This window comes from Papio anubis, chromosome 5, assembly GCF_008728515.1.
Source record: "Papio anubis isolate 15944 chromosome 5, Panubis1.0, whole genome shotgun sequence".
In the NCBI taxonomy this organism is placed as follows: Eukaryota; Metazoa; Chordata; class Mammalia; order Primates; family Cercopithecidae; genus Papio; species Papio anubis.
In genome coordinates, this window is record NC_044980.1 from 134501967 (window position 1) to 134514359 (window position 12393).

Sequence of the window (12393 nt, forward strand, 5' to 3'; positions counted from 1 at the left end):
CCCACAGCAGATCGGGCCCAGAGGATCCGGCAGGGGTCTCTTTGAGGTGTATGGACTAGGGGTCTGTCCTCAGAACGCGTCAGCTCGACCCCATCCCCGATTAATACCAGTGCGGGTCTCAGTCTCTTGTCCCTCGCGTCCCCCAGCCCTTTCCAAGGTCTCCAGATTTAGCTCCCACTCTCCACGGGACGCAGGCCCGAGGACCCGGAAGAAGCGGAGTGGGCTCCGGTTTTCACACTTTTATTGTAAAGCTCGGGAATAATTACACGGGTCTTTCATTGACAGCTCAGCAAACAAACCGGAAACGAACCGAACCGGAGAGGGTAGGGGCGGTGCCTGCGCATGCTCGCAGCGGGGATGGGGAGGAGGAGTGGGAGTGGGAGTGGGAGTGGGGGTGGGGGTGGGGGTGGGGGTGGGGGTGTCAGAGAAAGAGAAAGACGGAAAGAGACAGAAATCATTACAAATCAACGGGATTGTGCTCGCAGCGCCAGGGATGGGGTGGAGCGGGGCGGGGGCCCTTCCCGGGAGGAGCGAGGCGGTGGGAAGGGGCACGAACCAAGAGAAACACGACCCCAATGTGGGCACCCGACGCGCCCAAAACCCCCCACCCCGACCCCCACCCCCCTACACACGAGAGAGACACGGCCCCCCTCCCCACTAGATAACCTGAGGAGAGGAGACACAGTCTCCCCTCCCCATGGGCAGACACACCCGCCCGAAACCCCACGGGCGAGACACAGTCCCCCCTCCCAGAGAAGTCCCCAGTGGAGACGCCCCTTAAGAGACTTTCTCATGGCCAACACAAGCCCTCCCAACACCCGGAGACAGCCCCGACCCAGGGAAGAAATGGCTCCAGAGGCCCTACCCTCGGGAGAGAGAGGTATCCCAGGGCTCCTAGGAGAAAAGACAACTCAGAGATGCCCAGCCTCATCCTAAAGTGCTGCAGGGCAGAGAAACCCCCATAGAAGAGATGGGGGCAGGGCCAGAAACATCCCTTCCCAGACATGCTTCAGAGATAGCCCCCTTCCCTGGGAAGAGAGATGGCCCCAGACTGACTTGCCTTAAGTACCCCCAGGAACCCTGGGAGGAAAACAGGCTCCCCAGAGAGCCTGGGTAATGGGGGGAGACATGCTCCTGTGGTCCTCAGCGGGAACACATGTCCCCCAGAGGCTCCCAAGGGGAGAGATAGGGCCTAGAGAGCCCCCAGAAGTGAGGGATGCCCAGAGAACTTCTCCCCACCCTGGGATGTGAGACATGCTTCAGGGACGCTAGGAGAGAAATATGTCCCCATATACCCTACCCTACCAAGAGACATGCCCTGAAGTAGGGGGATGGGGACCGACTAGGTCCCCTCTAGGAAGACACAGACTGGGTCAGGCTGGGTTTGAGGGGGGCTTTCCTCTGGCCAAATGTCGCCTATTGGTACATAAAACTGTACGCGACACAGGCATTGGGGAGGGGCTTCACAGACCTAGGACCCACAGGGATAGTCCCCAGTGCTGTCGCCATCCCCTGCCCACCTTTGGTTTCATCTCTCCAGTGCCCAGTTAGTGACAGACCCAGTGCCCTGGCCCCAACCAGGGGGCTGGGGACTCTCTTTGCCTGTGGGAAGGGCTTCTCAGCCCTCCCAGCCATCTGGGCCACCCTCTTTCTTCTGGCTTCTCCATTGTGCAAAATGCTCCTCTGCTCTTCCGCTCAGTGCTCAGGGGTCTCTAAGACCAGGGCAAGGTACCCAGGCCACTAGGAGCTTCCAGTGGGAGTCCACTGACCCCAGGAAAGCCGCCTGTCTGGACCACCTTCTCCACCAAGCAAATGGGCCTCATACAATCTTCTTGCCCAAATCCTGACCTCCAGGACCCAGGACAATCCTGGAGGCCGCTGTTCGACCAGCAGGGCACCCAATACTACCAACTCCAAGACTATTGCACCTGCCCCATTTGTGCAGGGGAAAGGGGCTGTCTCTTTAACAAGCCCCCAGCCCATTTCCTGGGCTTCCCCAAGGGAAAGGAGCCTTTGGCCAACCCCTAGACCTGGTTGCTGTCACCCCATCCCATTCTACCCCTTCCCCTCCATAGAAGGGCTGCGTATGCCAGGGCTACCAGCCTAACAATGCTCTTCTTCCTAGCACTGTCACCCCAAACCAAGTTAGGGGTAAGGGGCAGATAAATAGGGTGATTCTTCAGCCCCCTGGCGTTTCCTGGGTGGGGGTGGGGTCTCTGTACAGGAGTCAAGACCCCAGCAGCACAGCTCCCAAAGGCACCAGACGACCCCGCAGCCTGTACCCACCCCTCCCAATCTTGGACCACCTCCCCAAGCTTAGACTAAGTCAAGCAAGGGCCATACCCTGAGTCTCCAGCCTCCCAGCCTGGGCCCCTAGGAAGCTGGAGAGGTATGGGCCAAGGCAGTGGGGGTTTGGAAGGAAGAGGGGCTGAGGCTTTGAGATGGCCACAGCGGGAGATGGGGGCTCTGCAGGACGCCCCTTACACCCTGGCCCCCTGAGGTGAAGAAGAGAACTCCACCTCATCATGGCTGACTGGGCTTCTCTGCCCCCCAACCTCCCTACCCCCTCCCCTATGGGACCCCTGACCCTGGCAAAGGGAAGCCCAACTGGAAGAAGGGGGCCTGGAGCCCAGGGTGCCCTGAGGCAGCCCTCCCACCCCCTGAGATCAAGGCAATGGTGGTTTTACAGGCTGACGGGTCAGTCATGGCAGGGGCTGGGGGTTGGGAGGGCAGGGAGGGGGCAGAATGCAGGCCCCCTATATCAGGAGCAGCACCCAGCCACCCCCTGAGCAAACCTTCCTGCTCCCAACTCACCCAACCAGGCCAGAGGCACAGTCATCCCACCCCTGTCCAGCTGCCCCCCACAGCCTCAGGGCCCCTCTGTGATGCTCATCTGGATGTGGGAGGCCAGCCTGAGCGGGGATGCCCCCCCAGGGCACAGCGCAACAGTTCCAAAAAAATAGAGATTTGTATTTTTAAAAAAAATTAAATAAAAGCCCAGCTCTGCTGATAGGCAAATGTTCCCCCCGTCCCCACCCCCACCCACCCGTTGTTTCCCTGGCCTGCACCCCCATCCCACCATGGCCCCAGGGGTATTTACAACATGGAACAATAGAGGCCTGGGTTGGGGGGCACTGCGGCAGGGAGGAGGGGGCACAGGGTAGGTTCCCCCCCCAGAGGGGTCCCCCAAGACAACACAACATCAACAAGAAAAGTTGCAAATCAGGCAGAAATGGGGACGTCATTCCAAGGTCCTTATATACAGACACTGCATGACCAGCAGGGAAGGGGGGCCCAGATGGGACTAGGCGTGGGCATGTGGCAGGCAGGTGGGCCAGCCCAGGAGCAGCACGGGAAGACGAGGCCTCCGCTCCACTCCCACCCCCGTCCCTACCCCACCTTTGGTAACAAAAGCCCTTCAGGGAGCCCCTGGCAGTCAAGAGTTTCCTCTGGGAGCTCCCAGGGAAAGGGGCTCCCCAGTTCAGCCCTGCTTCAGGGCTAAAATTGGGCGTGCTATCCCCGCCCTGGTCGGCCATGAGGGTAACAATGAGTTAGAAGTGTGCTGCCCACCCTTGACTCCACCATCTGCCCAAATCGAGGGGGTGGTCCCTGGAAGTCAAGGAAAGGAGCCCAGTCATTGTAGAGGAGCCCTCTTGGGCATCAGCTGGGGAAGCCCCATAAAGGGGAAGGGGCCCCTGGGGGCTGGGAGATGGAAAGGAGGGGAGAGGACCTGGACCCTGCATGGGGGAAGGGCCAGCGTGGTCATGAGGCCAGTGATACGCCCACTTGGGGCCCTGGCCAGGAAGTCCACGCTGAAGGGGTCAAGAGTGAGGCCCTGGAATGGGCCCATTTGGGAGCTGGCCGGCGGCTGGGGGAGGGGGGCCGGCCGGCCAGAAGGGGGCTCACAGGTAGATCTCGCGCTTGGCCGTCTGGGCAGATGCCGGTGTGGCTGCGGGTGGGAAGTCCGAGGTCTGGGTCAGGGGGATTTCCTCCAAGGTGGCCGAGTCCTTGCAGGAATCATGGCTACTGTGGGAGAAGGCACTGTAGGAGGGCAGGAGGCGCACGGGGGCCGTTTTGGTGTTCCGGTCTTCCGGGGGGCTGGGGCTGCCGGCACCCGCAGGCTCCTGCCCTCCTCGGTCCTGGTAAGGCACGAAGGTGGAGAGTTTGAGGGCGCTGCTCTTGGTCCGGCGGCTGGGAGATGACTGGCCAGGCATCCAGCATGTGTCAGAGTGGCCAAACTCACTGCACTCCCGGGTACATGTGCCTGTCATGGCTACATCAGGCAAAGGGCGAAGGTCTGTAGGAGCAAGCGGGGAAGAACAATTGTCAGACATACAGCCTCTGCAAAGCTCTGCTTCATGGCCTCCCACTGGCATCTACACCCCGCCTCAGGACAGGAGTATGCGCCCTTTCCTGACCACTGAACTCACAGGCACACACACCCTCGAATGGACACATGCCCTCCCACCATCGACCTACTGGCCTACTGTACACACGCACATGCACACACACACGCACACACACCAATCTATCTTCTTTTTCTTTGTTTTGAGATGGAGTCTTGCTCTCATCACCCAGGCTGGAGTGCAATGGCGTGATCTCAGCTTACTGCAACCTCCACCTCCTGGGTTCAAGCAATTCTTCTGCCTCAGCCTCCCAAGTAGCTGGGATTACAGGCGCCCACCACCATATCTGGTTAATTTTTGGATTTTTAGTAGAGATGGGATTTCACCAGGTTGACCAGGCTGGTCTTGAACTCCTGACCTCAGGTGATCCACCTGCCTTGACCTCCCAAAGTGTTGGGATTACAAGCATGAGCCACCACACCCGGCCTTATCCTTTCTTTCCTTCAAGACAGGGTCTCACTACTGTCACCCAGGCTGGAGTGCAGTGGTGTGATCTTGGCTCACTGCAGCCTCAATTTCCCAGGCTCAGGCGATCCTCCCACTTCACACTCCCGAGGCGCTGGGACTATAGGCATGCACTACCATGCCTGGATAATTTTTTGTATTTTTTGTAGAGATGGGGTTTAGTCATGTTGCCCAGGCTGGTCTTGAACTCCTGAATTCAAGCAGTCCGCCTGCCTCAGCCTCCCAGAGTGCTAGAATTACAGGCATGAGCCACAGAGCCCTAAATAGACACATTCCTTCCAGCGTCACCTATCCCACAGTGCTCTTCTTACACACCCACCAAATCTGTCCTCAGACAGGTGCACAAACATACTGCCTCATCGATCTCCAGACAGGCTTAAACGTGCAAATCTATCCTCAGGGGGGGTTGAGGAAACCCCCATCCTCACTGAATTGATGGATACAATCAATCTCTCTCTCTCTTTCCCTCTCTCACACACACAGATAGGCATGGATGCACAAATCTACTATACTGGGCACCCCTATCCTCAGATGAAATTGGGCACATCACTTCCTTCAGAACCCCCTCAAGCCTCACATGCTCCCGGTGGTCCTGAACCCACCCTCCTCCAGCAAGGCCTTGCTTTAAACCCAGGGGGAAGGGACAAGCTTCTATGTGGGGTATTCACATAGAAGCACACACTCACATCCACAAGCACGCTCATGCAGCCCCTCCCCACCTCACTTTGGCCCCTAAACCAGCCACCACCCCTGGCCTTGCCCCGGCTCCCTGCCCAGAACACCCACGGGAACAGGAGTTGGCTGCCTGACATTAGCAGTAGCCGGTGTAGTTGCTGGGCAGCGGGGATCTCCATGGGAACGGCTGGGCCATGAGCACTTCCTGTCACAGCTGTCCCTGTCCTGCCCTTGCTCAGGGACAGCACCAGGCAGTGCCCCCCCCACCCCCCAGGGACATGGCTGAGCAACACTGCCTGGGACAGGGGCTCCCCTGGCACCACCCACTCTGGCTTGGCCTCCTGCCAGTGCCAGGTGAGGAGGGGACAGCTCTGTTGTTAACCCTCAAAGTGCCAAGGTTCTACAGCTCAGAGCAGAGTTGAAGGACCCAACATGGCTCAGAGCAGAGCATGGGCACTGGGTGGGTGAGGCTGGGTGCTGGGCAGAGTCCCACAGACCCCAGACCCCAGAGCAGCTCCCACATACCTGGCACTCTGCCTCAGGGCCTGCTCCGGCCAGCCGGCTCTGCGCGGGCACAAAAAGGACGAGACGGGCATGAGATCACGCATGGAGGGGCGGAGTGGGGGTGGAGGACACTCTGAGACCTAGGGCCTGGGAAGTTAGACAAGGGCCCTGTACCTGAGGCAGGGGAGGGAAACCTCCCATCTTTTGTGGGTAGGGGAGGCTTTGAGTTGAGGGAGCGGGTGAGACCTGAGGACAGCTCCAAGTTAGAGAATCTTTCCATCTTGGCTTAGCTCGTTCACTCTCCCCCTCCACAGGCTGCCATGGATGCCTTCACACATGCACACGCACTGCACACACACTTTCTGACGGCACACCTCGACCTCTGCTCGAGCTCACATCTCCATTTTGCCATCACCCTCCAAATCCCTCCCAGACAGGCCTTTCTCCTCACCAGACCTCCTGCTGCTCTTCCTCAAAGAGGTGCCAAACCTTCTCCCACTCCTCTCCCCAGCAGATTGTCACTCTGTTCTCTGATCCCCCCCTCCCCGTAGCATCCAGGGCCCAATCTCTATTCTCAAGGCCTTCCCACCGTTCAGAGGACCGCCACCCACCTTCTCAAGGTTTCCTCACCATTATGTGAGCTTTTTGGTCAACACACTCAGGGTCCCTGTTCCCAAGTGGCCGTGTAAACATGGTGCTGAATGCAATAGCTTTGGAGTCAGAGAAACCTGTCACTTTCTAGATGTATGACTCTGGGCAAGTGACTTAACCTCTCTAAGCCTCAGTTTCCTCCATTGTAAACTGGGTGCCATAAAGTTCTCAGATCACAGAGTGGTTCTGGGGATTAAATGCGTGTATACCTGAAAGCCCTCAGCACGGTGATGATGACTGAGTACACAAGAACTCAATACACAGAGGATTTGTTTAAGGCCTTGTCACCATTCCCAGGCTTCCACTCACTCCTGGGGTGCCCTGACCATGGTGCTGTGCCTCACCATTCTCGGGGTGCTCCATCTCTCCTATGCTGCCGTCAGGGGTGGTGCGCTCATAGTGATCCTCAGGCAGGGCCAGGGGACCGAGTCGAGGCCCTGAGGATGACTTGCTGGACGGTGTCTCAGACTCCTCCAGGCCACTGTCATAGTAACTGTGCTGGGATGGGTCCTGCAGCTCCTGGGCCTGGCTGGTGGCCGAGAAGGTGACGCGGCGGTGAGGTAACTGCAGGGAGAGAGATTGTCACTATTGCCCAGCCAGCTTGCCCACAGGGCCCACCACCATACCAGGCCCTAGTACAAGCCAAGCACCATCCTACTCAGGCCTCAACAGCAACCAACAGAGACAGAGACCCAGGCCCTAGCATAGCACATTCCTCCCGAAAGCACAGGCCTCCGTGAAAGACTGCTCCTGAGTTCTAGGACCGCTCCTCGTACAGCCAAGTCCACATACTGGAAGTCCCAATACAGCGCAGGCCCCAGTGTTATTATAGCCCCTATGCCACCCCAGTGACCCTCATCCAGTGCAACCACTTGTTATAGCACAACCCTTCTAGTTCTAACCCAGCTTCCCAATATTGGCAAAGCCTCCCTTTAATCCCAGAATGGCCTGCAATACAGTGTAGAGCCCAATACCAGAGTAGCATAATACCACCCGACTCCCCTAATTCCAGGTCAGCCTCTAAACACCAGCATAGCCTGCAATTTCTAAAACAGCTTCCTAAAAGCAGCAGACTCCTAACTCCCAAACAGCTCACCAATACCAGAACAGTTAGTTCCCTCATTTCCAAACAGCACCCTCCAAACTCCAGCTCCTCACCTGTCTCACTGCTCTTGCCACTGCCTCCTTCCAAATGAGGGGACAACCTTTCATTTCTTATCCTCTGTTCCTCATCCCTGGTTTGCGATGTTGCAGCAGTCTGAAGACTCCCTGCTGTGGCCCCTCCCACTCAGCCCCCCATCCCCACTTCACTCCCCTCCAGAGAGGCCTGGGAGTGGAAAAAAGAGGGAGGAGCCTGATAACAAACCAGGGCACCTGGGGGAAGGAGACAAAGCAGAACAATGGAAACTACCCAATCCTCCCATCAGGAAATAGAATATTCACTGGAGAGGGTAGGGCTCTGCCAGGAGCCTGGACATGGGGGGAGGGCATGGCACCCATTAGGGATTAGGAAAGCTGGTCTCAAAGGGAGACTCCTTCCAGGAAATAGGAAGTAGCTTCTGGGAGGGCTGCTGGCATGAGGAGCCAGACTTGGAGGCTTGGACTGGGGACTGGGGACTGGGGACTAGGGGTCAGGGGAGTGGAACCGTTACAGGCTGCTCCCAGCCAGCAGCCCTGTATGCCTGCCACAGGTTAACGATCAGCCCTGGAACCTGGCAACCTCAACTTGGCACTTGGCACAAGCAGCCAGCCACCCAAATACCCACTTGGGACTGCCACAGATTTTCCTGCCAACCAGAAATTAGGAGTTGTGGAGGGCGCAGACCCAGGGCCCCTGGAGGCCAGGGGTGAAAACAGCCAAGCCCAGGGCTCTGCTGATGAGTCTCCACGCTCCTTCCCATCCTCCAAGACTTTGGCAGTGCTTTGTCTTACTCTATAACTCTGGATAGGAGGTTATGAAGATGGCCAGGGGAGGTGGCCTTGGCTTTGTAGACTTACCCTCCTAACAGCCCCATTCAAGGCAGCTAGGGTGGAAGAGGCTGTCAGGACAGGAGTTTTGGAGCTGTGGGGAAGGTAGCCCAGAACTGCCTCCCCACTATCCCCATTCCTGAAGATGGCTCCCACCTCATCTTCAGGAATAAGCGACCGTTCTTGGAATCCTTGTATTGATCTAAAACACTGAAGGGTCTGGGTGATGACTGATAAGGTCCCCAAAACTGATATGGACATTTGGGGCCGGGAGGCCATAAAGGAGTGTAGTCCACCTGGTGTAGAGGTGAACAGGGTCCAGGAGAGGTCTGGGAGGCATGGGGCTATATGGTTGTTGGTGCTTCTCTTTCCAGTTTTCTTTCAAGATACTGGCCAGCAGTCTCACCTCCCTGCAGAACCCATATCTGGTAATTGAAGGCTTCAGTCCTGCCTACTAAGCAAGTTGCTTGGTCTCTTTTCCCATGATTCTTTTCCGTAAAATGGAGGGTTGAGTTATACCCAACACTTAATGTTCCCTCTAATTTTATGACTATCAAATTATAAAAGCCCAGATCAAAAAATCTCTCTCAAACTCTTTGAGTCCTGAAGCTCTAGACACTTACTGATTATTTCCAATTGGCTCTGGCTACTGGCCCTTAAGATTCAACATGTCTGAAACCAAATTCTTCTTCAATTAGCTTCTGTATGGTCAATGATCTCATCACTATCCTATCACCCAGACTCAGAAGGCTGATGTCTACCTGGGAATCCTGGTAGCTCTCCCCTCATTCCCCATCCTTACCCCATATCCAATTATCCCTTGAATCCTGTGGGTCCTTTATCCCTAACCTTGGCCAAATCCGTCCATCCATCACCCCCATTGCCACCATCATAGTCCAAATTAAGAGGTTCAGTCCTGTACCTTCATCTCTATGCCCTTTAAGCCCACCATATATTCCAGTGAACTTTCTAAAATTCGGTTCATCTAAAACACTCATGAGCTTTCAGGGACTATTTCCTTCTGAAGAACTTTTGGTAAAGCACCTATGTCCTCTACAACCTACAGTTCTTCCAGTCTCTTCTTTCAGCTTTCTCTTATGCCTTCCATTCTTGCCAGAATATTCCTTTTTCTGCCCTTTCCCTCCCTCCAACTGGGTTCACTCCTGCCACAGGAGTTTTCTCACACGGTGACCCTGTGAGGAGACCCTGTGATTAGGACCCTGCCCTAATCCTGCTCATCACTGACAAGCTGACTTTCTCCTTCCAGAAGCCCATCTCCATGTCTTGTGTAAGTTTTCCCACACTGTGCTGGTCAAAGGAAGGGAGGGGCAATATGGTAAAATAAATTCAGAAAACTCAAGAGGTAAACAAAATTGGGGCTGGGCACAGCAGCTCACACCTGTCATCCCAGCATTTTGGGAGGCTGAGGTGGGCAGATCGCTTGAGCCCAGGAGTTGAGACCAGCCTGGGCAACATGGCAAAACCCTGTCTCTGCAGAAAATGCAGAAGTGTAGATCGTTGGTGCAGCCTGTAGTCCCAGCTACACAGAGATAAACAGGTCCAGGAGGCAGAGGTTGTAGTGAGCCAAGATTGCACCACTGCACTCCAGCCTGGGTGACTGAGCAAGACCCTGCCACAAAAAAAAAAAAAAAAGAAAAAATGTCTAGCAGTTTCCCCCTTTTTTGGAGGACTCTGCAGAGCCTTTAATGGGCTAATGTGATTATGAATTTCTTAGTACCAAAACTAACTTCTGCAGGCCTTTTTTTTGAGACGGAGGTCTTTCAGCTGTGTCACCAGGCTGGAGTGCAGTGGCCCAGCAGATCTCGGCTCACTGCAGCTCGCCCTCAGGTTCAGGCCATTCTCCTGCCTCAGCACTCAGAGTAGCTGGGACTACAGAAACCCGCCACCAGCCCGGCTAGTTTTGTATTTTAGTAGAGAGGCGGGGGTTTCCACCATGTTAGCCAGGATGGTCGATCTCTCCTGACCTCGTGATCCGCCCGCCTCGGCCTCCCAAAAGTGCTGGGATTACAGGCTTGAGCCACAGCGCCCGGCCAGAACCCCTTTTTATAGCATAATAGATAATAGGAGACCCGCCTGCTTTGTGTTTGAATCTGGCTGCATCACTAGTTTTCACTTCTGCAAAATGAATATTAAAATGACCCATATCATAAAGAGTTATGAGCACTGATTGAACTAATTCACACAAAGTGCTTAGCATGGTACCTCACACCTAGTAAGGACTCAAAAAAATGGAAGTGGGGGCGAGGCGGTGGCTCAAGCAATCCCAGCACTTTGGGCGAGGCAGGCGGATCGCGAGGTCAGGAGATGGAAATTCCTCCCTGACTGCAGGAAAGAAACCAGGTATCTCCTAAAACTCTAGCAGCCGGTAGGTGGTGGCAGCTGATCCCAGCTACTCGGGAGGCAGAGTGGGAGGAGGGAGCTGCAATGGCTGAATCCCGGCCACTACACTACAGCCTGGTGGCGGCTGGCGGACTCCGTCTCGGAAGGTGAGGGGTTGAGGCAGTGGCTCCTGCCTGTAATCCTGCACTTTGGGGAGGCCATGGTGGGTGGATGGCCTGAGGTCAGGAGTTCAAGACCAGCCTGACCAGCATGGAGAAGCCTGTCTCTAATAAAATACAAAATTAGCTGGGTGTGGTGGCACATGTAATCCCAGCTACTTGGGGAGGCTGAGGCAGGAGGTGTGAACCCGAGAGGCAGAGGTTGCAGTGAGCGAGGGTGTGCCGTGCCTCCAGCCCTCTTGTAGCTGAGGTGAAACCATCTCAAAGAAAAAAAGAGGGCAGGCCGGTGGCTCAAGCCTGTAATCCCAGCACTTTGGGAGGCCGAGATGGAAGTGGGATCCGAGGTCAGGAGGTCGAGACCATCCTGCATGGTGCATGGCTTGTCCTCTACTAAGAAATACAAAAATAGCAGGCCGAGATGCGTGAGGCCTGTAATCCCAGCTACTCGGGGAGGCTGAGGCGAGATAAGCGTGAACCGGGGAGGCGGAGCTGCAGTGAGCTGAGATCCGGCCACTGCACTCCAGCCTGGGCTACAGGCGAGACTCAGGTCTCAAAAAAAAAAAAGAAAAAAGAAAAAAAAGAAGTGAGTAGTAGTATAAGTAGTTTCATGGAATAAGTTAGGAAAAGCTTTAGTAGGGCACTTCTCATTCGACTCTTAAGGCTCTCAATTGCCTCATCGTTCACTTGTCTGTCTTGTATAAGTATGGCCATTTTTTTTATCAGGGTCTAGTACCATGCTGAGTACTCGGTGGAAACTTGGCCTATGTGTGTTGATGCTGACAACAGGTGGTGTGGTTTGGTTGTATCTGAATGTTGGGAGAAGACATTCAATGTGGCTCCATGGATGGGTTAGGTTGGATTAGAGCTGAGTAAGAGACAATCCCTCAGACCATGGGAAAGAAAAAGAGATGAAGATGCTAAAGGAATAGGAGAAAGACGGAAGGAATGCCAGCAAGGACAGAAAAGGAAGAGAAAGAATGGGAGGTCAGGAGTTGTTGGAGGTCACGACATGGTTAGATCTCACTTCCCCAGGCCCTACTCCTCCAAGGACCCCAGGAGTTTTTACTTTGGGGCCCCCCCCAGGACATTAGGGGAGTTTGTGGATGGAATCAGAGGAGAGAGCTGGCGCCTGGTCCTCTTGGGAGTGTCTCAAGCCTCTTTAGTCACCATGGAGATAGGTTGCCTCTGGCCTCAGAGACTCCCCT

The 12393-nt window shown here is 55.5% G+C and overlaps 1 protein-coding gene across 3 annotated transcripts in view; it reads right to left on the minus strand.

The window, feature by feature from the left end:
* Window positions 1-219: 219 nt before the first annotated feature.
* The window catches only part of PCDH1 (protocadherin 1), a 32525-nt gene continuing 20351 nt past the window's right edge, over window positions 220-12393 (minus strand). For 2 of the 3 annotated variants that reach the window (XM_003900267.4, XM_009209271.4), the window contains exons 4-5: window positions 7046-7265; window positions 220-4297 (exon numbers count right to left, since the gene is read on the minus strand). In XM_003900267.4, the coding sequence (XP_003900316.1) occupies window positions 3903-4297; window positions 7046-7265 (615 nt within the window). In that variant the 3' untranslated portion in view covers window positions 220-3902. Of the gene's footprint in view, window positions 4298-6071; window positions 6111-7045; window positions 7266-12393 lie in introns of all 3 variants that reach the window. The other variant, XM_009209273.4, reaches the window with a different exon arrangement.